The 27,011-nt window shown below is 39.0% G+C and overlaps 2 protein-coding genes across 2 annotated transcripts in view; one reads left to right on the top strand and one right to left on the bottom strand.

Moving 5' to 3' along the window:
• The window catches only part of Yip1d1 (Yip1 domain-containing 1), a 627,626-nt gene that overhangs the window by 288,859 nt on the left and 311,756 nt on the right, over positions 1-27,011 (bottom strand). The gene's annotated exons all lie outside the window — the stretch shown is intronic.
• LOC110828118 (lipase 3) lies at positions 1,562-25,235 on the top strand. Its single transcript, XM_022060493.2, has 8 exons — positions 1,562-2,157; positions 6,097-6,388; positions 9,446-9,560; positions 11,782-12,025; positions 17,456-17,611; positions 18,812-18,896; positions 20,643-20,785; positions 23,802-25,235. Exons 1-8 carry the CDS (start codon positions 2,053-2,055, stop codon positions 23,958-23,960), a joined length of 1,299 nt encoding a protein of 432 aa, XP_021916185.1. The 5' UTR covers positions 1,562-2,052; the 3' UTR covers positions 23,961-25,235.

The raw sequence follows: 27,011 nt of genomic DNA on the forward strand, positions 1-27,011 counted from the left end.
GAAAAGAGAAATGTCATTTCTTTTACGTTATATAATATACTAGCATACGCCTAGGGAAACAACCAGTATAACCAGTCAGGATTCGAACCTGTTTCTTCAATAACATAAGAGCACTGACCACTGAGAACGAAAGACTCAGCGTAGGCCTACTCGTTAGTGATAACGCTTCGTAATCGGGAGATCCTGGATTCGAACTTTTGTTCAAAAACCGAACTTCCTGACTATTTTGCGGTTTTCCACAGTCCTATAAACAAAACCCGAGAAAGAATCTCAAAGTATTACATGACCACTTCCCTTGACATTATTTCAAATTCAACATCAGAAATCGCTCATTTTAAGCACTCTTGGCATACGCTCCTAATGCACAACAGCCAATGTCCGTCAAGCTTCAATGTACAAGTGTGCCGTTCGTGAGATGAGACAAACATGAAAATTAACTTCTGAAGGTGGCTGTGGTGTGGAGCGCGCGGTGGGGTCTGGCGGAGTCTGACTAAGGTCGTCGTGAAGATGTTTTCACATTTAATTTACTTAAAAAGAAGTGAATTCTCAAAGACATGCAAAGATAATGCTGCCATAAACTCTATTACTGTCCAACATCAGAAGGCGAATTCCATTAACTTTATGGATCATACACAATATTCGTTTCTTTTATAATTCAAAGACGTGTGACGTCACCTCAGTTACTCGAAGCTGCCGATCGTATGCTGGCGTTTAAAACCTGTTCTCAGTTATTTAAATATGTATATTAGTGTTATGTACGGAGCACAACATAGCCGCGTTCCTCTGCACCATGTAATTAATTATATTATGGATCTCAGGCAAAGTGAAATGGGGACATTACTTCACTGATCCAATTTTCATTCTTCCCCCAGTCTTGAGTAATTTATGACGGCTGATCATATACCGCATTTATACTGCCCATCAGCCCTATCTTCGGTATGTTTAACATAGGCCTACACGACGTTTCGGGAGCTGTCACTACAATAATACATCTAGATTATTTTTAAGACGTAACCCTCATGTGCTAGCCCAAATAATTATGCCTATTTATGCAAACGTAATTTGTGCACCTCTAATGAATGATAATATATATTTTATGGTGGCAAACAATCAAAAATGGATGCAGACCAACGTCCCATACATCGAGTTCGAAACAACAGAAAACGTCCAAATAATTACGAGGTAATTAATCTAGTAAGTTGACTGTCACAAATGTTCTTTCAAGAATTATTAAATCGAGTGTCTAACTCGCTGAATGGTAATCACTAACTTCATTATTTTTATCACAAATTGGCCATTTCTCAGCAAACCTTTGCAGAGTCGAGCAAACAGGGAACACGTATTTTGCTGTGATAACTCTTACTTTCTCCGTTTGACTCCTAATTAGGGTGCTTCAACCATAACCGCCTTCATTGAGCCCGGAGAACACAACAGATCTGAAAGATACCACTGAACTATGTCAGAGACCTAATTTCTAGCACTGCGTGTCAATCTTAAAAAAAATTTTCTTTGATTGTTTGTTTTTAGGTACGTCGGAAATAGGGCCATGACTGTTCACAATACTGTCAGCACTGACGGACCGGTTTTCCTTCTACCCACATACATGCCAAGAATTCCTGCAGTCATCTTTCTTCGTCTACTCCTCAACACAATCTCTTCGTCTCTTTCCAACTTGTGGCATTGTACCTACTTGCTCAAACACTCTTTAGTTAACCTCTCACGATACATGTGACAGACTGATACCTGAATTCGTTTCCGAGGACTTAGCAAAAGGAGGTGTAAGTCATATCAATAATTACGATAACCTCAACTAACATCAAGTACTTAGAAGGTTTTAAAAATCTAGCGAATTCTTCCGGTAATGTTAGTGGGTTATTTAGTATCATAACCGTGTATGGGAAGTGTTTTTTTTTGCAAGGATTACGAGAAAAGAAATCAGGATAGAAAGAGGTGACTGTGCATAAGTAGAACCAGTTTTGTTGTGATCATTTCTTAGTTGTATAACCGTGGAGATACGGAAAGTGTGGACGCTGGCAAGAGGACTGTTCGCTAATGGCGTGGACGAACCCGGCCATCAGGCTCTACTGGGTCATCTGGCTGGCGACAAGACATCAGACCTTGAGTGTTCAGCAGTCTTACGAGCCATTCCAGACAACGGTAAGTAGTTTTGTGACAAGTGTTACATCTGTCCGTGTGATACAACAGGTTTGCAGAGGTGAACGGCACTTGGAGAGAGAAAATGTGACACTTCCTACCGCAAATTAAAAATAAAACTTCGTGTTTTAGATACGTACCTGGTACGGGTATTTCATCATGTGTCCAAATAAATAGCCACAACTAAATCAGAGACACTTCTATGAAGAAATGTTTATGTTATAAACACGAAAACTTAAATATATGAGAATCAAAATATTTAATTACTAATTACTGACTGCCCTCTATGGTTTACAAGTTGCTATATTAAATTTTATTTTACATTATAATTTTTCTCCGGAAGTAATCCTGAACTAAACACTGGGTAAATTATTTCATTATCCGGATGGTTAGGTACAACTGTTAAAAACAAGTTTCCATCTTAAGTACAATGAACTGTCTTTATTTTAAAAACGTAACCGATCTAAGTAGCACGTTGTCTCCTCTGTAGTACAGGACGGGCCTACCCTCCATCCAAGACCTACAAAATCTCTAAAGGGATTCGTGGTTTCGGCCCTGGGCGACAACAACTGAGATTCGTGGTGGGCGAAACGGCATTTTTGCAGGACTTCCAAAAATTTCGATTCTTCCCCTCTCAATCACAATCCCACCATTGCTCCAGGCTCAACTTCCGCAGATCCATGAGGCGTACGAGAGCCCTGACCAAGCAGCGCGTTATCGCACCCTCGGTCTTCAGTAAAGGCTCGTCACTTGGCCGATCTCATGTACGGAAAGTTTGGCTTTCCGTTTTAGAAATAAATGTTCAACAAGATGAACCTAAAAGGCATAATCCACTGCAGCGGAAGAATAAGAAACAGTTATTTCATCTACTCGTTCACGCTTTTATTTACATTTTAGCTGCCCTTTGTATACCCAAGAGGCATTCGTGACAAAACATACTAGACTCTTTTCTACACACAGCACCGGTACGGATATGAACCGATGTCAAGAGTCAGAACACGATGTCCTTTGCTGTTTTCATGTAATTTCATTCATAAAGCCAGTAGCCTTTATAATTTTAAATGTGTTTCGCGTCTGAGCAAATTGTGTAACCACGCAGTAAATTTAAACGGAAACAGATCCCTTTTAAAAATATATTCCTCGAAAATAGAACTGCAATAAAGAAGCCCGCCGATTTATCGATTCCGTGCACTCCAGTAACCTCGAAATTGAGTCCCCGACCTCAGCGCCATTCGCTGTTCGAACATGAACTCAAGCTCCCAGTACTCAGCGCGTTCTCTAACGACACTGGATCAACTACATATGTTATTAGAGGGGCATTAAAACATGATGATTATACCTGCGAAGTTTCAGATTATTTAACGATACTGTTTCAACTGTATGGGACATGCATGGAGAGATGACCAAGTAATTAACAAGGATTTTAAAAGAGAAGGTCATGGCGTATTTGAGAAACGATCATCAAGAAATATTTCCAATCTTCTTCACTGTTGATCTATTTATGTAATGTTATCCCTTTTTGTTAAGGTGATTTCACGTATTTGCTCAAAATATTGTGACTGTGGTTCGATGTGGCCTACTTAAAATTCTTACACAGAAAATTGCCTGGAATTAGAATTAGAATTACGATCACAAAAAGTACTTCGTCCCTCAGTTCGAAGAGAATACCTCCTAAAAAGAATCGAAAGCCATGTTAAAATGATGAGAGCGTAATGTGGTACAAATACATTTTGATTTTAATTAAAATATTTAAATAACATTTTCGGCGTCTATTTGCCTCTTCTAATGTGCCATCAATCTAAACTGAGTTAGGCTGCAATAGCTAAGAGCTCTGAGTAACAGCCTCAGTACGGTGGAAGGCAACAAAATACAAGACGTAATTATTTCAAATAATAGCTATGATTATCAATGCAACGGCAAAGACATTCGTGTATTTATTTTAACGAGGAGATTCCGTTTTTTCTCCACCGCAGGAGAAACACGCAAACAGCAGGCCTGATATCTGCAAAAGATTCGTCCCCTTTCGCAAGCTTCCTGTGCCAGTGTTTATTTATATTCTTCGTCGGTCTGATCGTTATATGCCACGCGGCAGAAAACCAATTCCGCGGTTGATCTAATACAAGCACGTGAGGCAGGGAGTCTCTCAGCGGATGCGGAGATAACAAATCCAATGGACCTGGGAAAAAACGCGACGGACTGACTCACAACCTCCATATACAGTTATGAATGCACGCAACTTCGAATGTAACAGATGCCGTTCGATGTCCTTCCTCCATTTTCCCTCTCGGAGCGTCGACAACCCTACGGACCACCTAATCTGTACGCATGTTACAACTCGAGACCTTTGCTAAAATTTGTCGACATTTTACAATTCCGACAATAATGGACGTTTCAATGAAAACAATATCCGGTTATCCGAGCGGAAATGAAAAAAAAATGGGGAATCCCGTGGAGGAATCCGCTGTGTTTACGACACCACCGAACCAGACACCACTCCCACACATACTTCGCCATTGGTGTCAGAAACTCTGACGTCAATGGTTCCATTGGCAAAGGCCAACGTCAACTCTGGAGGACGCGCCAGAATTGTTACGCTATGCGCACATTTCCCAACTTGTTATATATATTTATGCTCCTTCCAATCGAGGCAATGAAATGTAGGTTCTGTTAGGCTCATAAGTCAGATGACTGAAGAAGCTTCAGCAGTAAACACGTTTTTCTGCTACAACAGAACTAAAACTGAGGTCTAAGGACAAACGTAGACATAAAGAAATGTCATACTTCAGTTTCTGTTATTCAACTTCATTTATAAAGGCTTTGGTGGGTGAGGAGATTAGAATCTCACAAAAGACGCTGAAAATGAGGAACAGAAATTGTTTCTACATTTCCGATTTCCGATTAGTGTGGTATTGTAAGTGTCCAACAGATGTGAATGAACATTAATTTTACACATCTCCAAATTCCTTTCGTGTTTTTACCCTTCACGAAGTTAAAAAACATTTCTTCTCCGTATTCCTAAATTTAGATATAATCAAATCTATCATTACAACAGTTCTGCATGATAACCACCTCAATGACAGTGCAAATCATTGTTAATTTTTACATAACTGTGTCATTTCATAAGGTGTGAATTATTTAAATGAAAATATTTTGAATGAATAAAGCCTGATAAAATGGCTTCAACAACAGAAGCAGGAATATTAATAGTTCCAGTACGGATGAAAAAGCTGAAAGCAATGGCATTTCCTGCAAACACAAAAAACAATCCATCATTTTTATACAGTATTTCTTGACAGGTTCGCCGCTGTTGCTCATATTAAGTCAATATGTATTTCCGTACTCTGGCGATACCTTTCCAGACTGCATCAGACCACGGTAAAACTTCAGGATTAGAAAATGCAATCTCTTCAAGTGTGACTAAACTCTTAGAAAGGAACTTAACACATTTTGTGGAATTAAGACGCACTTCTGGAACAAATTTAATGACCTATCGCAACAGTTCAAAGTCTGGCTTGTTAACACACGTACACAATAAAATTAAGAACACAAGAGATTTTGAGCAGAGACCCAATGACTCCACTGAACAAACTCATTTGTGGGCACGTTTAGTACGTTCACTTTAGTGCCAAATGTTTAAGAGAAAATTGTTTACAAAGAAACTGTCCACATAATAAAATAGTAATAATTTCATGTAAAAGAATGATAGAATATTTAGAGGACTTATATGGAAAAATACTTTATTTCAGGGTCCTTAATTAGGAATACATAAACATGGTCGACTACTGTGTTAAACCATTAAATTAAAAAAAAACATCTGAAATCAGCTAATGCGTCCAAGTTCATGATATAGATTTTATCCGTAACACGCCCTAATTACATTTCAACTTGCAGTATAACAGTTAAAGTTCTTGTAATTGTAGTGGTTGTGTTTTTTATCACCAGCCCGAGCTGATAAACAGGCACGGATACCCCGTGGAGAGCCACACACTCGTCACAGAAGATGGCTACCAGCTCACCCTCCATCGAATCCCCTACAGCGCCAAATTCCGCCGACGTCACAGCCCTTTAGACAACAACCCTCTCAACTCTAATGAAGCTGGGACAGAGTCTGAACCTCGAGGAGGCAGGACAGACTACGCGTTTGAAACAAGTGGCAAGCCTGCGGTGTTCCTTCAGCACGGTGTATTGGCAAGTTCGCTGGATTGGGTCCTCACCGGTCCTCACAAAGCTCTGGGTAAGTACAGGAAAGGTACGAGTGCTTACGAAGTAATTCTGCAATTGGGTAAGACTGTGAAATCAGCTTCAAAGTACTGCAAGATACAGCCAGACAAGCAGACGTTTAAACTCCTAATAAAAGCGACTGGTAACCTATTTTAATGGCCATGATGCAAGTCAGAATCATTCAGAAAATTGTATTACAATTCTACCTAAGCAAAGTAAGTAACTAAACTAACCAATCAATCAATTTAATGTCACTTCTTTGTTCAAAAGTTGATAGTTTCTCAGCAGACCAAAAAATACCTTAGTCTTATTAAACTAATATACATGTCCACGTCAGTACCATGTTAAGTCCGCCACTGAATCCTATCCTCAGTCTGTTGATTCTTCACACTTTACCTTTCTCAAAGATCCATTTTAATATAATTCTACCATCTACACCTCATCTCCCAATGTATCCTCCAGAGAGACAGTTTCCCGCCAAATTCTGAATTTGTTTAAAAAATGTCTCGCATTCACACTCAATGCCAATGCCCTTCTCAGACTAAGACAATTTTATACGGCAACAAACCTAAATTCAAGTGTTACTCGTTGAAAAATTAGTTGAATTCTGGTCTGCAATACATAAAAATCTCAAGCTTACTTCAACTAACAGAATTCCATAAACTTCAAATTTAAATCAATCAGTTCTAATTACTGCTTTTGGGGTTCAGACAATTTCGAAGCTTGTGAAGCGAGTAATAAAACCAAAGACCATTATCATGAATAATGAAGGGGGGGAAGCGACCGCGGCCAAATCCGAAGTTTCACACACCTAGAAGGACTGAGGAAAATTTGAATATTCGCAGTCAGAATAGCCAAGTAGGTAGTTAAATTTGTTAAAACCATAAATTTCACTGACTGACTGCTTCCGTGAGAGAAAATGTACTTACCCCCAGATCATGCTCTCAAAATTAAGAGCGATTTTAGCATAACTGAACAAGAAATGTAATCGACCAAGATTACCGACATGGTACGTCATCAGGAATTACCTCAACTCTATTCAGTACAGGATAAAATAATAATTTATGTCTCTCACCACACAAGACAAAACAAACTCTCAGTAACAATCGGAACACTTCGTACATTTCCGCCCTTTATCCGAACCAGTCGAGAAACTCATGAATGGGTTCATTCGCTCTGCCAACGATGGCTTCCGGTCACCTGTAGATGCCCAATCTTTGGTTTTAATATTAATCGTTCCGGACGCCTCTTGCAAGTAGCTGAGAGTTATGTGCGAAATTAAAACCAGGGAGTACAAACAAATTAACTGGAAAAGCTAATTCTCATGTCTTCCTTTATATACACCCCACCCACCAAAATGACAATATGTTCCAGCATTTTCCATTTACAGACACAAATTACTTGTGTCGAGGTACGTTAGCCTCACGATGACGTCATCTACCTTTTCATACGTAATGTAACACGCAGAAATTCTCAGAATTGTTTAAACTGTTACAAAGTAATAATGAAAATGTAGAATTACTAACATTTCGGAATCCGATTATTTATTTCCCCTGTCAACAAGGAGGTGTGGGTAAGGCTGAAGAAACTTACACCCGTAATGCATCTTTTCCACTTGTGTCCCATTCCCTTCCGTTTTCATAAAGTGAGAAAGTTTAAGTTTCCACCTGCCTCCAAGATGTTTCATTCTGACAGTCTGGTGACGGGGCATTCAGTATTACAGTGTTTGTTCTCAGCTCGGTGATCAACACAGCGAAAACTTTCACCTGGAGGTGACAGAATCCCTGAAGCAAGCTTACTTATTCTACACGTGACCCTCGGTGACAGGGAAAATAAATTAAGGAGTTTAATGTAAAGTCTAAGGAACAGTAAATTAACCACTCGCGACACATGAGTGGCTATCTTTAACTGAAGTTCGCGTCACTCTTATTTTTGCATTTATTCATTCCGTTACTGCGCGCTATTCAGTCAACTACTGAAGTTCATGTAGCGTCCAATCAGATACGATAAAGATGACTGTGCATGATAAATAGGAAGGATGTAGCAGGAAGCTGTTATCACCCGCATGAAGGTCCTATCCCAACATTTTTTCTGGAAAACTGTTGAAAATGACAAAAATATAAACCATATTAAATATATTCTACTCAATTTGCTAACATAAATCGATTGGACGATGAATCGGACCAAGGAAATTGGAATCGTAAAATAAATGACACGAAATTCACGTGACACCAGATAATGCTGGTTTCCTACTTCAATGACAGACAGACTATTATGGACGAGCCCATAAAGTGTTCTTCGCTCACTTTACAGCGTAAAGAACACACAAAAACAAACATGTGTTGGAAAGGAGATGCAAAATGACCCGTCATTTAACTGTGAAATGGAACGTAAATATTTAAAGTATGCGTTAAACTGACCAAGGAAGATGATTAGATTATGTCAGGCATGTCCGCCAAAAACATAACAGACTATTTAAAATGCTTTAAGTGGAAGCTATCTGGTTTCTAGTATATTATAAATTACGTAACATGACTTTAAGGACATTTGAAACAACTCATTAATACGTACTTAATTCTGTTTAAACAAAGGCGGTTAATATGGATCTTCAATTAAATTTCAGAGTTACACTTCTTAGCAGCCCAAAATTTAAAAGTACTTGAATATAATCTAAAACTTGAACAATGTGATGTTCACAACAGAAACAAAGGCAAAGGTTTCATTGCAAGACAACCGGTTAGAGATTAAATTAAAGAAGACAGGCTATGTGCCTTCTGAAGAGTATGTGTGTAGCGATCTCATGGTTATTTATTCTAAACATTTTTTTTAAATACGTTTGTAAGAAGTACAAACAAAACAATTCTCAAAATTCCTGGCACGCAACTTCGGATTCACACGTTACACCACACTAGATTTCACACTCAAAGCTTTTACGCATTACACACTGCATGTCCCGATAAGATTTAAGCCCACAGGCCTAATCATTCCCAGTTTCAATGGATCAGGCCATCTGCGGATAGCGTTAACTACACTTTTACATATATATCCATATTCATACATATGTCCACAGGTTACAAATTATCGGATGCCGGTTATGATGTGTGGATGGGAAATCTAAGAGGAACCATATATTCAACTCGGCATAAAAATTTCAGCAACACGCAGCCAGAATTCTGGAACTACAGGTAAGAGGCATTTCATTTAGTCAAGTTTGACAGATACGTTTGGTGGCAGAAACCAAGAACATATATATTAAAAATTTCCCCTCTTTTGGTCTCTCGCAACACATGATACCCGAAAGTTAGCAAGTGTTCACAAACATCGCTAATGAATGCATTCCCAATGCTTTAATTGGAATTAACTGTGCATTTTATTAATTGTCACACGTGTCTGAAGAAAACATGAAAAGAAAAAATACGTGCAAGTTAGGAAATGTTCGCGTAGTCTAAAAATCATTATGGATTAGCCAGAATTTTACCTTTGACCTTTATTAATGGAGCCAGTGACGCCAGAATTGTCAGAGGTCAATTATTTGATGCGTGGGTGGAGTGTCGCCTGTCCCGGCGATGTCATCACGCAGAATTCGCCACGTAAATGCGCTCCACTGGTGGCGATGATAATCCATGAAGGCATTTCTCGGCTGTAGTCTCCGATCCCAGTTACTTTTCCCAGAAAAAACGTTTGTAGGTCACCATATAAAGTCCCTTTACTGTCGCAAGATTTTCAACGAAATCTGAATGTCTCCAGATATTTTTGTAAAATTCCCTAGTGAAAATTTTAAATTTCATAAATTCCATTTAACGATTATCGAGTCGTTGGGGTTGAATTAACCTTAGGAAACACTAGATATCGGATATACGAAGGAGTTCTTAGTAACGCGCATGGCACCAAAATCATCTTTAGGGTATTTAAGACTACACTGGTCAAATAGAATTCCTGCCGGTAGACAAGAACAAATAAATTCAAGTTATAATTCACGTAGGGCATTACATAATCCACACATATGTGGATATATGAAAATTCTTAGACTTCAATGTCCGTAAGATTTAACCGCCCAGAAAATCGGACATGCGATTCAATCTCACACTGTCAGACTTCATACCAAGAAGTAACTGATGCTCAAAGTTAGCCCACGTTAGCATACAGGGATGTAGTTTTGATTCCGTTATCGTTATTTGTATCTCAAACTGATCCTACACTAAATTTGGTGATACCAATGAATTTAAAAAATAAACATTTCTCTTATCTATCTGAAGGAAAACTACTTTGAAGAATAAGACAGTGCGTTAGCATTCAGCCCTTCACTATGGTCAAAACACCAGATAAATTCAGTAAATTTCAGTCCGTTCTATATAACTCAAACGGAGTGTATTCTGACCCTTATATTTTAGACTTTGTGGCGAATTATTCTGTATATGTATCACATACATAGCATACTCCCTTTTGTCGGCGTCTTACGAAAAGCTGTAATTTTATGTGATAAAAAGAAAAAGCTGGTATTGGAAATAAAAACAATTATGTACTGAAACTACATATTCTGGAATAAAAGTTCGGAAAACAAATATAAAACTCGTGAAGTAGATTCGAAACACTTTTCGACGGAAATTTATCCTGTGATCTGAGACTAATTCAGGTGCAAGGCAATACTAATCTATGTGAAGTCAACCCTTATACAAAATTGCTACTCAGTGATGAATTGCTCTGACATTCATTGCTATGGAGACTGGAAATGACGTCATACAGTCCGCCGGACGAACAGCGGCCCCCCCAGTACCCTCATTAATAAAGTGAGGAATAGTATGACGGATTCAGATTAAAACTAAACTACAAAACATAACTACTCTCAAAGCGTTCCTCATAACATTGAGTGCATTCAATGCAGTTTCACGTACGTTTCGCAATGACGTGAAAAATATCTGTTAACTTCGTCACAAATGAAAGGAATGTGTGTTATTTAACGACGCTGTATTAACTTCAAACGTTGTTTGGCGCGGAATGATACGAGGGATTATGAAGAAGACGACTGTCTTCTGGGATGTTGAGCCGTGTAGTCTGGTAAAAGTTTACCGACGTTTCAGAGGTGCTTGCAACCACCATCATCAGGGCGATCGGCACCTCTGAAACGCCGATAAACTTCTGTCAGACTGCACGGCGTAGGATCCCAGAAGACAGTTATCTTCATTCTCGCCGCCGTCAGAACCTGAAATCTCACCTACGGATAATCACGTTCGTCAAGTCCTGCATGTCGGCCCATCACGCTGTGAGCATTTATTATTGTTATTATCGCCGAAGCGCCAATGAATCTGAAATCTCAACGTAGAATTTTACTGACAAAAGACAAAAATTCTGTACTCTGTGAAATGCACCGTAATCTATTGTATTATGTATGTGCCATCTGTTTTCAAGCTGGCACGAAATTGGCATGTATGACCTACCTGCCATGGTTGACTACGTGCTGCGAGTGACCGGACATCCTGACCTCTATTTCGTGGGTCACTCGATGGGGGCTACTGTCGCAGTGGTAATGCTCTCCGAGAGACCGCAGTACAACGACAAACTAAAAATTACTATTCTTCTCGCACCTGTCGTTAAGTTGCAACACAATACAAGCATCTTCCGACACTCCGCTCCACTGTGGAAGGCGCTGCAGGTAAGGAAGAATTCATATCGAAGTACCAAAGCAACTGACGGCAAGCGATACGCGACGCCCGCCACCTTTCCTGTAAACGTTCACACCAAACCAACCAAATTGTTGGTTCGCGAAAATGTCGGAGAATTAAATCATTATTGCATACCGCATATCCTAACTTAGCACGAACTTGTTATCTGCCGTGATGCTCTGCACACAAGACAATTCGTGGGATGACGCAATAAGCCATCCTAAGCGATAAGCGTTGTGTGTCGCTCGGGGATTTGGCAGAGAAGTTGCTTCCAGCACTTATCACTTGTTACCGGGAGGTAATCTTAAAAGAGTTATCGTCTCGCTATACAAGCAAATCTCGGTTTACGAACGAATTCCGTTCCAAGACGTTGTTCGTTATGTGTATTTTGCATTCCTGAGCTTTTACGATACGTATCGTATACGTTAGCAGCCATTTTAAAGCATTTAAACCTTGTACTAAAGATCGAATATGAGCCGAGATAGCTCAGTCAGTATAGTGACTAGCTACGGGCTGGACGACCGGGGTTCGATCCCCGACGGGGGCAGAGGATTTTTCCTCTATCCTCTGCGTCCGGACCGGCTCTACAATGGGTACTGGGGTCCTTTCCCGGGGGTAAAGCCGGCCGGGGCGTGATGCTGACCACTCACCCCCATCTAGTGCCGAGGTCAAGGAAGAGAGGAGCTATACCTCCACTCACCCCAAGCGCCTACATGGCGCATAGAGGGACAAACTTTACTTTACTTTTACTAAAGATCGAATTAGCTATAAAATATGTTGTATTATAATGTATGTATTGTAATAAATACTTTTTTAAAAGTTTATTAATTTAAATCTTACATTTATGTTCACTATACGTTTGGCTTTTCGTTTTATAAGAAACTCTATCTATTGGCGACTTTAAGAAATTCTGAATGAATTGTGACGTTCGTTATAGTGAATGTTCGTAAACCGAGAGTTGCCCATACACGATTTACATTATATTGCATGCTATTTATACAAGCAACGTGTATCACCACCTGCGAAACAGGGACGTCAGAGAAATAGTGTAAAATGTTCCCCTGATACCGACCAATATTTCGTGCGAAAATTCGCTTCTCCAAAGATTAACATTAAATTTAAAATATTTCCGACATTCTCCGAAGGCAAATTTCTTTCAAAATCTCTTCTTATCCTGACGCGTGGATCAAATGTCACTGCAAGTAATGTGTAAGTGATTCGCCATCATACTGATTACGTAAAATCTCAAGAGACACTGTGAAGACATTACTTATTCTCCTACTCCACTTATTAATTTATTTAAGTACGCTTTGCTAGTTTCAAGGGCTGTATAACGTCGAATGAATGACTGTGAAGGATGAACCAAAAGTGAAGAAGATACCCTTCTGTTATCTACACCTGCAAGCATAGTTTTATTTCAAATACAAGTTCAATCCCATACAAGAGAAAACAATCCCCTACTAGAAACAGCTTTTTCTTGAAGTAAAAATATCGGTAGTTTACTTTAGCTGAAATAAACACAAAGACATTTAATCTACATCGGCACATCTTTCATGCGATGCACCTTTACGAAGGTATGAAACGTGACAGAAGGTTGAACACTTGAGGCTGGCGCATGTTTCAGTCAACTGGTAAGAAACTCGATGGGCTAAAGTTTACCATACACTCGCTGACAAAGAGCTGATACATTTTTATTTCTGAGAACTCACACGGTTGAGCCATGACTATGTACCGTGTCTGAGTAATTTTATTGTTTCGGGTATAATTATCTTTGAGTACCACGGTAATTATCAACTGTAGTACTAGTTATACTGTAACTTAACAAGAACCTGCTTATTGTAGAGTATTAGCAGTCTAACTTCTGAACGTTCAAGTATCCAAACTACTGCGAACTCCGCAACGAAGCCTCAGACAGAATATAGGGCAGATCAAAGTTACCAATACGTTAAAACCTGTGCATTGGTGCATGAAGTGGAACCAGTACAGCACATCGCCGTATCTAAACAAGACAAATACAGATTCCCTGCAGCAATGAATCGTTCCGGACCGTTTTCATACAGGTCTGGCAGTCTGACACAGCAATTCCCGTTCTGTTTTTGTCCAATATTCAGTTCTGTCTGTATACAGCGTGTGTCATGAGCGTCTAGAAATCGTAAAACTCAGTTAAGGTTCAAAGTTCGGTTTAAGATTTTTAAGCAGATGCATAATTCTTCTGAGATCAATTCAGTGTTTCGCAATGCTGAGGAGAGAGAACATTGTCCCATGCACGTACAAAAGTAAAATTCATAAATGTCATACATAGCTGTCTGTCTTCGCCGGAAAAGTTAAATTACGAAATATCACATTATAATACGTATACCTTAATTAAATATAAATTTCCCACTTTCCATGAGAACGATTACATAAGAAACAGTTGTAGTTAAGTTACATTTATGACGTTGTAAACTACAAGTGTAGAAATATTTTAAATATTAGGTCGCTTAAATTGCCTTTTTTTTAAAAAAATTCTTTCAAGCCTGTAAATATTAAAGCATGTTCGACATTTAATTAAGTTCAAGAATACAATAATAACTCCAGTCTGTCTACATGATCCGTATACTTAAAATAACGTCAGATTTTAAGGTGTATATAGATACACAAAGTATTAAATTTCCAGCTCTTTCAATTTGGCAGTAGAAGTCATTAACATTTTGCGATGATATATTTTCTACCCCTCCGTAATAGGCCTAAAAGCTTCAGAATCTCATACATTTAACTTCAATTACTGACCCAGACATTTTAATGACGTTGCCATTACCGAACGAACGAGTAATGGGAAGATAAAATGTAAGGCCGAAGAAACTGATCCATCTTCCTTCATCATAAATAAAACCTGAGGTAGAAAGAGACAGTATTACATTTCATGCAATGGCAGGCAACTGTTTCAGCCACTACGACATATTGGCAACCACTGCATTTACGTAGAGATTGGCTGATTCCGCACATCGTCTAATTTTACAAGCCTCATTCTATAATGTATTAAAAGTTCTGATTACTTTACATAAGAAGCACAGAGTATAGAAGCTGCCTTGCTGAATATGGATCAAACCGAAGCCACGAAGATTAGATTCTTTTTCATCATACATATTTGGCTGTCATGCGTCCTTTAAGGATGAAGAGACTGATTAAATGTAAAAGGATCTTATATAGATATTAATACGACTACTTGTACTTTCGATGATGCTTTGAAGATCGGCATAAATATTCATTTAATAAGCCCTGAAGGGCCATATTTGGGCATTAAGGGACAGAAATATTTCCCCGAATGGCGAACGGAGGGAAGAAGGAATACAAAATAAGAACGAAAAATGTGCAGTCGACTGTATCAAGATACTGGCACGTTAAATGGAGTACGAATTTAAAATTGTTGGCGCATTGCTTCCAAAGTACACGATGTGATTATCTTTGTTAAAAATGTAGACCTGCATTGTACGTGCAAACATTACATGCTCTTAACCAATTTCATTAGACTGTAAACGTCAGATTAAAATCCGGGTATAAAGTATTAATCCGGGCTGGAAATGTAGCATTAATTTTTCATACGAAATGAATCTCAAAACGGAATATGAAGAGGAGGACTAGATTAAACTGGCACAGGATAGTGAACAGTTAGCGGGCTCTTTGGAACACTATAATACATATTCTAACTATATGAAAGACGAGAAATGTCTTCACCAACTAAGCTTATAAAGAAGGTCTCTAATAACAGGAAACATTTCCAAACACAAGTATTGAATAATAATGTAATATATGATCGATTAAACGTCATGACGTAGATAGCTGTATGTGCCAGTTACCAGCTCAAAAAGTGTGAAAAACAAACAGAAGTACTACTCCAACACTTGTCACTCCACTACCATTGACATGACGATTTGACACAACAGGCCTGAGACTGCAGGAACATTTTCCCTGTTTGGTGCCAAAGTAACAATAACACAGACAAGTCTCGATCTAAACAGAAGGACAACCAGGCTATTCTTACTAGACGTCTATTTATTCTCCCCAGACCCTGAATCAAATTCAAGATTCGCGTAAATACTTACCTTCCTCCCAAATGCATCAGAACTCGCCATTCACATTCTTCTAGTACCCTGAAGACAAGGTGGTTCTCGAAACGTTGGTGTTTCCTCCATTAAACCACCTGACACGGTTGGTATCCCGAGAAGAATTCATTATTCTTCTAGTAATTTTCCACTTGCCAGTGCATTAATGCCAGAGGCTGTCACTATATATTTATTCAAACGAACCAAGAGCAGTCTAAATTAACCTGCAAGACGTACCCAAGTGGAAACCGAACAGATATACATTTATGCTATACAAATACAGCAAACAAGAACTACTTTTCTATACTGCCTGAGGACAGATAAAAAAACGAAAAGAAATCTCTCAATATTTCGTTAGCATTTGTGTGTCTGTCTGGATGGGGCACGTGTCTGGAAGGAGAGAGCTGACAGTCCGTTAATTTTATATATATGTATCCTCATATAGAAGGATCTAGGAACAAACGGAGTACAGATAGCTTGCAGTCGCACTCTTGATCCACAGACAGTAGACTACAGATACTTACGTAGAGTTTTGTCCAGCAATAAATATATTCCAATTATCCAAGACAGTCACGGACATTCAAACAGTCAAGTACGTAATATGTCAAAGAAGAAAAGAATTCCATTGGGAAACACAGGTCTATTTTCTCCGAATAATAAAATACAAACACAAAATTAAGTACGCTGTTTTAATATATCACAAAAGTAAAAACATCAACCAAGTCATAATAATTATATATATCTAAAACTCAGAATAATGGTACTGAATAGAAGTTCGTTATTAATTTCAGAGACTGTTAATGCACCTCTACTTTCAAACACGAAAGATACTCAAGTTTATAAAACAGTATTACAAGCTGATATGGACGGATGTGAAACGTAATCTCTTACTCTAAGGTACGAATATAAAATACAATTATCTGAACACCTGATTCCCAGAAAAACATGTGAATATAAAGTGCATAAATATGTAGGAAAGCGTATATTATCCTGTAAAAAGAAACTTCGTAAAATCTACAGGTCATCTGATGTTAAGATATGAAAATCACGTAGAAAATTATGGAGTGGGCATACAGCTTGAATACAGGAGAAACAGGTAAAAGTCTCTTGGAAAGCATCCTCACATAATGACACGAAGGGATGAAGAGATAACATTAATATTATCTTAGGGGTGAGGTTTTAATGAAGTTACGTAGATATAATTCGCTCAATATCGTGGTACAATGGTGGGTTTTTGCATTAGCGGTGCTGAACCTTTGGGTTCAGAGTTAGAGCAAAATTGGAGTTAGACACCACATCAGATTAATAATACTGAAATAATACTGATTATGTCTCCAGGGAGTCAGCAGCTACTCCGGATTGCACGGGTTCCCACCAAATCCTCAGCTCATACAACGACGCCTAGAGCCAGTGTGTGAGGAGCAATACATAGGAAGGGGGCTCTGTGCAAACATCCTCCACACGGTGGCCGGGTACTCCAAGGAACTCAATCAGGTGGGTTCCAAGAACAATACTGCAGCCCTCAGACCCACATTGCAAGTGATAAACTGGGAATTCTGATATTTAATCATATCCTCTGCAAGAACATATAACACAGTGTAATGGCACTGTTAACTACCTCCCTCCGTCTAACAGATCAACAGTATGTAACGGTTCGTCAAAAATCTTTATACAAGTCTTAGATCAGTAATACTAACGCATCTAGACGCAGACATCTCTTTCGTCATGAAAAATAATGACGAAATCCCACATCAAGACAGATACAGGGCTCAACTGGGCGGTTAACCTACGATACGTGCGCATATATATATATATACCCTTACTCTTATTGGTGTAATCACGAACTTCTGCAACAGATCCTGGAGTTTTCAGTTGTACTTCCCTAATTGTAATTTCATTTGTTTATTTATTAAAAATTTTCAAGTAGCAAGCGAAAAATTGTTCTAAATAAACAGATTCTAAACCTGTGATCTTTTAGTGCCGGATGGGTTTTCGGTAATGCATTTGAAGCAAGAAGGTAAATGTGCACACGGCACAACACAAAAGCCTAAGTCAGTAATTTCATTTCGACAAAAGCTATGTTGCCAGACGGTGACGTCAGATTTATCTGGGGTGGTTCAATCAGATGAGTGTCTGGCATCTGTCTGCTTGGTGACGTCACTGCGCGGCTGGGGATTTCCCCCGTGGGGTTCCGCATGCAAACATGATAGCCAATGCAATTGCAGTAACCACGGTAACTGAGGTAAACTGAGGATTTCCACCCAGTCTCTTCGGGCAAAAAACCATTTAAGGTGCCCGTCATTTTTGACCGAGTTTCTTCCAAAAATGAAACAGTACACAAAGTGAAGAAAACTTCAACGGTTCAAAGGATTAACATGCGAACAGACAAGCTGACAGACACACATGACGAAGCCAACATGCGCATTTTTCAACTTTCAGTTGCGAATACACTGAAAACTACACGTGGAATAGCCCATAACTTATTGTTTAAAAGGTTTTATTAAACAAAATGTTACTCGTTAATGGATTTCCAGTGTAGGACACCACAGTGTCATTAAATAGGACACGTCTCGGCGTGTCTTGGGGCGCGTAATCTCGCATGTGCGCGTCGCACTTGTAACAGCGGCCACTTAGCATGCTAAACAGCGCAGCGGCGTTACACACAATTCACGCGAAGTTCTTTCCCATTTGCAGACTCTCCTGCCGGTGTTGTTCGGGCATTACCCGACTCAGACTTCCACCAGAACACTGTCGCACTTTCTCCAAGGAATGAACACAGGTACGTAGAGGGACAATTCCGAAGCTAGTTTTCCACACACGATGCTTCCCCTGACAACGCAGCCACGACTTTGCAGAAGCCATTTAATAATCATAAAATACGCCATGTAATTTGCATACGAAATAAATTAAGGTAAGGTGACTATTAAAACGGATACCTCGAAAATGAAGACACCCGAAAAACGTAACAGAACTGGATGGTTAACACCCACTATCCTAGAGCGAATTCGATATTTTAGACTAGCCGTTCGTTAAGGCAGACATGAAATGCCTTATGGCCCCAGATATGCGTCTATTCATAACAGAGTCTGTCTTGCGAGCAAGAGAATGTAGAAATACAATTTATGTACATGAGGGCAAAAGACGAAATTTGCCAGTTTGCTTCCGATGTTTTCACCTCATAATAGAGGCTGTAAGCACCTCTGAAACGTCGGTAAACTCCTACCATACAACATGGCGAAATGTCCCACAGGACAGATTTTTTAATACTCAGCGCCATGAGAACCTGAAATCTCACCCAGTAATATACTGTTTATGGTGTTTATCTAATACCGTCTCGCAAATCTGAGTTCAGTTAAGATATCTAAGATGTCTTCAGCAAGTTTCGATCGGTATTACATCTACGATCACTTAGTCTATTTATATTTATTTAGTGTTCTGTCTGACGACAGGTCCATATGAACAGGATCCTTCCATCCTTTTCTCGGACTGGGACCTGTTCATATACGTTCTTGGCAGATGATCCAGAAGTGGTTTGCCATTGCCTTCTTCTGTGTGTGAATGGAGTAATTGTTGGGATGCCACGGAGGAAAACTCCGTGTTGTCTAGACCACGGCCTTGCCCAGCACAAGTTATAAATTCGGGCACCGCCGGGAATCGAACCCGAGACCCCAGGATTACAAGGCCAGCGTTCTAATCGCTAGACCACCTCATCTTATTATTATTTAGTGTTCTGTCTGACGACAGGTCCATATGAACAGGATCCTTCCATCCTTTTCTCGGACTGGGACCTGTTCATATACGTTCTCGGCAGATGATCCAGAAGTGGTTTGCCATTGCCTTCTTCTGTGTGTGAATGGAGTAATTGTTGGGATGCCACCCATAACGCAGCAAAACCACGTCAGCCCCAAGCTCATGTGTAAATTTTGTAACAACATCCCTATAATCCTTTAGGAAAAACAAAAACATGATTTGTTGCAACTTTCCGAAAATTGTTTTTCGTGCCCTAAACCGCTTATACCCCTTCAACCTGACATCGGCAAATTCTAACAGCGATGCTTCGTTATTTTATGCCATGTTTACAATGTATTGTAACGTGTCCACATATTGTCAAAAGTAACATATGAACTCTTTCCTAAGTCTTTAGCATGAATATATAAGAATCTGATAAACGTATGTAATGAATGAGTTGAATTGTTTCAATTATAAAACAAGCTATGATATGTTATTATCGCTCATTCTATTACCTTCTCATCAACGAACAAGTGTTATTTTTGGATATTCCCTTACATTAAACAAAACTATACAAGCAAGAAAAATGAAGTTTTCAACAGACACAAAAGAAAATCTGGGTATATAATCTATAAATTTCAAAACACCTAACCTAACAGTTTCGGGACAAAATACAAAATGGGTAGATGCCTACTGGGAATATGTGTTTAGACAAAACACTTTACGATCATTTTAAACTAACAAACCCGGTTTCTAAAATTTTCCATCTATAAATCATTTTAAACTTTCGTTTCAGGAAAATTTTCAAAGTACGATTATGGGTTGGAAGACAACATGGCCCTTTATAACCACGCCGAACCGTCAGAATACATTTTGGGCAGCATCAGTTCTCCTGTGGCGATATTCTGTGGCGACAGTGACCCCTTTACGGATCCACAGGTAAACTAACAGTATTTATCTCAGAACAGGAAAAATACTGTTATTCCTCCATTTTACGCCCAAATATCTTCAACACTCTGTTCTAAAACGCTCTCAGTTTATGCGTTTATCTTAGGGCGACACCAAGTTTCGTACTAATACAAAAGTAATATTTAAGTTCAGTTTCTTTTAAAGAAAAAAACAGGGAAAAATAATTAATACTAAATTTAGTGTGTGATAAAAGAATACGATGTCGAGAAACACAGACATGCGGCATCGATCTGTCATGTTCACGTACACTAAATCAACAAATGATGTTCACACGAGTACTTTCGAATCGTCAGTCGTCATTAGAGTCGCTGAGGTTCGAATCGGCCAAGTGTGCGAATGTCGCCTTAACACCAGTACGATCACTGCTCTAAATACCACACTGAATTACAAGGGACGGTAGGAATCCGACGAAGTAATTCATGCAGAAAACAACGTAGCTATAGTTGAATGCGGCTAACATCATACATACACACACAAACACAGGTAATGAATCTACTCTTCGCATGAGTAACATTATATGCATATGCGCACGTGTGTAAAGTACGAATTATAATCTCAGGGAGATTTCAGAATTTATTACCAATAATTAAACCTCCAAAACACAAGTACAACTTTCTTCATTCAAGTGGTTTATGGGGTCAGTTTTCAAGACACAGAACAAATGGACACAAAAGATATGTAATATGTGATATGTAATTCTCCTATGCAGACAAGTTTTCTTCACAGAGATTAAGATTATCATAGAACTTTTATGATTCAACACTCTCACTGAACTGCCAAGCTATAAACTACTCACATATTAAAACTTTTTCTACACTGAAACTGTTCAACATTACAACAAAAACAAAACAACAATATTATTAAAAATAATATTCATCTTGATAGTGTAGTTGCGTCATATTGTGACTTATTAAATTAAAATTAATTTATTTGGTTATTCCGTCAAATCACAATGTATTTAAAATAAGATAATTAAAATATCATTCTGTGTTCCATATCGAATAATCGATTTACAATTGGAACAGTTACAACATGTTTCAGTTTTATTAAACCATCATCAGGTGTAAAATTATATTAAATTTAAAACTCAATTACAATTTTTTACAATTTTTCGTAGTGTAGTTTTTTGGAGGTCGTGTCCAGATATAATGGATCAACTTTAATTTGATGTGTTATATCAACAGCCAAATGTCCAATTACAGACGCAAAATTAGGAAACTAATGAATACTACCAAAATAACTATATAGAAACTACAAAAAACAATTATATAATTATGCCAAACAATACACAACTAATATGCAAAGGCAATCGTCAAATTAACACAGTCGTCAAAGCAGCTGAAGTCACAATAGTGAGCAGACTTCGTACAGACGTCTAAGTATGACAAGGGATTACGTAATACGATAAATGACAACATTTATTATATTACATCCCACCCTGGACCTTCCTGAGACAGTCTATGAAACAAAGATTCTCCCTTCTATTGACTGAATTTGATACCTGTGTTAATTGTATATCACCGATTTCAAGGTCATTCGTAACTAAAATTCGCAAAAATGCACCTACTACTTTCGCCATGTCTCTCTGTCTGTCTGTCCGCACGTAACAGCACGACAACAGCTGAATGAATTTTCATCAAACGTGACGCTGGAAATTTTATTAAAATTTGTCGACCTCTTCTAATTTTGATTGAAATCGAGCTACAATAACGAGGCACTTTACATGAAGACCCACAGGCGTGTCTACGCAGAGGATATTGGGTTGGAAATCCCAGTTGCCTGCGCAACCACGTGGGGAACCATCCGTGATTACATCACCTATTCAAAGTAGTCATACATCCCACCCACGCGGAGGTCACTGACCCCTGACAACTATAACGTTACTGGTGCCATTCGCAAAGATGAAATTCTGGGAAATGCACAAAAATTGCTACGCTATTCGTGCACTTCTGTATTATCCAGCAAAAATAAAAGCCATCTCATTTTGATATATGTTACCTTTGTCTTCATATCATAAAACATAAAACTTAAATTACTCCAGCATTTAATATTAGATACAGATTAATATGATGAAAACAAGTAACTGTCAAATAATCATTAATTACTGCACCAGAATTGTAGTCATTTATCCATAACACACTTTAAAATTAACAACTTAGCAACGAAGTGCCCAGAATGTGACAGTTAAATTAATACACAGTACTTTATATGATGTCACTCTAAAGTAGAAGCTTCAGCCTGAAGCATCACCATCCATCTGTAAATAACGTAACAACGTTGCTAATGGAAGGGTCCTCTAGAAAATATGTCACAGTTCAAACGATCTCTCTCTACGCAGTAGGGGGATGCATTGGAATGCCATTAATTAATTCGTATCGATGCACAAATCAGAATAGAAAATTAATATATGCATTAAGAAATGGCATACTATTGTGCAATGTGACCGACTGATTCAAGTTGTATCTGGTTCGTAGTACAAAATTACTGAACTGTCATGTGTCAAATTGTTCTATTAGACTTGTCCATCATATAAATTATAACAGACAAATAAAATCGGAACATTTCGAGAGCTGGATTCTGCTTTTGTCATCAGGTAAAAAATGGAGACAGGAAACCGGAAACGTGTATGTTGGATCCTCTGGCTTGACCAGCATCAGTCTTGGTCTCTTTCCTCCTTTCTTCGCGGCATATTACGGATCAAAATTAAAACGCACCCTGGTCACTGTTGGTAATAGTTCAGTTGATAAGGAAAGTGCTTTCAAGTCTCAGATTACGACGAATCTTTGGTAAGAATCTCTGAGGCGTGGTAGGTTGATTAACAGTGAACCCATAACTTTCGTCTTTCGTCTCCTGCATTTACCAGTACAAAGTACAACGCATTTGAGACCCAAGACAATACATCCCATCCTCTAAATCCGAAAAACACTACGTCTTCTTCGTTCATAAACACCAGACACGACTACAGCAATGCTTTTTATTGTCGCAGGACGTGTCCTGGCTAGCGGATCAGTTTCCAAACCTCGTCGGCAACTACCTGGTTCCTTCTGAATCGTTCAGCCATCTTAGTTTCCTCTGGGCCACCAACGTGGATGAGATTCTGTACGACCCGATGATCAGGCTACTGGACCGGTACAAACTGCAATGAAGCCGAGCCAATGTCAAAACATCTGGCGGCTTGACAAGACAGCGCTACAAGGCAATCGGAGACAGTGAAGAAACATTTGTCTTCGAAACCGCAAATATTCCCTATTTTACGTACATACGCATAGTTTTATATTCATGTAACACGGGTGAAAGTACTGCATTATCTTCAATTATTGTAGGTGATGACAGACGTTCATGGAAAGGTACACTTTAGTGCTAAGTCCCCCCTGAAAATGCCTTCGCTTCTAGGAAGGCCGCTGGCATTGGAGGAAGAGATGTATTAATTAAACAGGAATGCGATGACAAATTTTTTAAAGCCGTTTCACACGCTGACCATGCAAATACATCATTGTCACAATTGGAACGTTGATTAGTGTACAGATAAAATAATATTTACAAACTACGTGCTTCTGCCATGTGTTTCGCTTTCGGATATTATTTCTTCAAAGTGCCAAATTCCATGGAGTAGAGTCCTTGGGAAAACGACGGTGTCAGTTAGGAACAGATTTCTCGCCTTTCATGGAAATCGAAAGTTCATTACGGTATTCACCAGCCAGAATCCTGAGACACATCAATCCAGTCTACATCCTCCTAACCGATCCATTTTAATATTGTCCTCACATCTACGTCCACATCGTCCGAATGGTTTAATCGTTTCAGACATTCCAACTAACATTTTGTACCCAATTCTCATCTAACCAAACGTCTATCTGCTTTCTCATCGCAATATCCTTTAATTGTCCATTAAAATACGGTGAAAAGTACGAATTACAACACTCCTCATTACGCAATTTTCTCCAGTCTCCTACCAATTCATTCCTCTTAGATCCAAATACACTCTTCAGTAAACCGTTATCAAACACCCCCAATCTGTATTTCTCCTTTCACTGCAGATCGAAATTCTTAAGTAATCGAATTTAGTAACAGACTTAAAAGCACAGTGTTACAAATGAACTCATTAACTTGTGTACGAAAAAGTTTGGCGTTTCCAGTCGTAACAGCTCATAAACTCCTACGATACTACGAAATGCTTGTGAAAAAATTGTAATGTGTTACATGAACGCAACACGAATTAGAATACCGGATATTCCAAGACTGTATCATCAACAATAAATATGAATTATTTTAAAGATTATAAGTCAAACTGAAGACAACTAAAGTAATTGACTGCAAAACAAAAATAGAATAAAGACTAACAGACGTGCAGCCTACACCACAGGGAAAACTGTAACAGACTGACGGAAGAACAAATCGCGGACGTCAGATAAAAATACGGAGAGGCCGGACAAAACTTACAAGTCGATATTTCCAACCCAAACAGTTATAATGAATATTCCAATATTTCAAATCAAAATTACATATTACAGGCCTATATAATATCGTAGGCTCTGTAATGTACTGTCTCTATAACGCAATATTAATCCCAGTTACGGCTATAATGATTCATCTAAAACTCGCTATAAATCGCCAACAGACACACAAGGAGACACCGCATTTGAAGAAACTAATTTATTCCACTACCTCGACACAATACACAAGCCTCTCATAAGGGACACTTTTTAAAAACACATTCTTTGATATAAATTAGGCCTATAATATTTTTTTTATTATTTTATTTGTAGTGTTCTGTCTGACGACAGGTCCATATGAACAGGATCCTTCCATCCTTTTCTCGGACTGGGACCTGTTCATATACGTTCTTGGCAGATGATCCAGAAGTGGTTTGCCATTGCCTTCTTCTGTGTGTGAATGGATGCCACGGAGAAACCGGGAAAGCCCCCGGAGGAAAACTCCGTGATGCATAGACCACGGCATTGCCCAACACATGTTATAAATTTGAGCACCACCGGGAATTGAACCCGGGACCCCAGGCTTACAAGGCTAGTGTTCTGACCGCTAGACCACCGTGGCGGTCCTACAATATACATAACTATAATAAGTGCATAATAAGACTATATATCAACAATGAAAATCTCAAATATGATGTAGAAATATTTTTCTACAGCACAGACGAGAGATCAGAACGCACACAACATTTTAGTCAAAAAAGAAAGGACAGAACAAGGCATAAATAGAGAAACAATATTAAAATGGACCTTAAACGAATGGGATGCGTGAAATCGGACTCAATTCATCTCGTAGTGAATAGAGTCCAGTGGCCTTTAAGTACGGTCATAAGCTTTAGGGTATCCACACTCGACGCCGATTCTGCGGTGACGTTCAGCCATCTTATGTGGCAGCGCCACTGGAAATCAGTGCATGAAACGAGGAAATTATATCATAACAAACAATTAGGCACACAACATGCATTACGAGCTAAATTCAGACCTTCGGACACATGTACCCACGTGTACTTGGCATTCGGATAGAAAACTAAATCCAAATCATCAGTGAGTTAATGAAACCAAGTATTACAGGTATTAATCAGTTTGAAAACCAAACCAAATTCTACTACAAATATTCCCAAATAGACAGTCTGACTCCATTGATAGTATTGATGGAAAACATTACACTAGGGGTTATACGAGGTGCGATCGGAAAGTTTCGAGACTGCGCGTATAAAAACCCGTACACTTATCTCAGGTATTAAATTCATCCATCACCCTCGAAGTAGTTCCCCTGGGAGTGAACACAACGATCCCAGCGCCGCTGCCAAGCCTGGAAGCATCCCTGGAAATCTTTCTTTGTCAGCCTGTCAAGCACCATCTGCGATTCTGCTTGAATCTCTTCTATCGTCTCAAATCTCCTTCCCTTTAGCTGAATTTTCATCTTTGGGAAGAGGAAGAAGTCACACGGAGCTTAGAAAGGAAGTTGGGGTCGGTTCTTGCAAGATCTTTGAGCTCCTGACAAACGAGAAGTCGATTCTGCTTCTGGTCCTCAGACAGGATGCGTCGCATGTGGAGTTCTTCCTTTAGAATCAGCTGACAGGTCCCAACAATGTCGCACAAGTCGTTGATGGTACGACGTCGATCTTCGTGAATGGCCTGCCGAATCTTCGTAACAATTTCGGGCGTTGTGCTCGAAGATTGTCGTCCAGAACGCTCGTCATCAT

Source organism: Zootermopsis nevadensis, unplaced genomic scaffold (assembly GCF_977971745.1).
Source record: "Zootermopsis nevadensis isolate Lab colony 2312 unplaced genomic scaffold, Znev_1.0 Znev_ptg000011l, whole genome shotgun sequence".
Classification (NCBI taxonomy): domain Eukaryota; kingdom Metazoa; phylum Arthropoda; class Insecta; order Blattodea; family Termopsidae; genus Zootermopsis; species Zootermopsis nevadensis.

Coding starts and splice junctions, on each gene's coding strand:
- LOC110828118 (XM_022060493.2), top strand. CDS start 2,053: ATGGCGTGGACGAACCCGGCCATCAGGCTCTACTGGGTCATCTGGCTG. Junction 12,026..17,455: donor CACTGTGGAAGGCGCTGCAG/GTAAGGAAGAAT, acceptor TTATGTCTCCAG/GGAGTCAGCAGCTACTCCGG. Junction 18,897..20,642: donor TCTCCAAGGAATGAACACAG/GTACGTAGAGGG, acceptor CTTTCGTTTCAG/GAAAATTTTCAAAGTACGAT.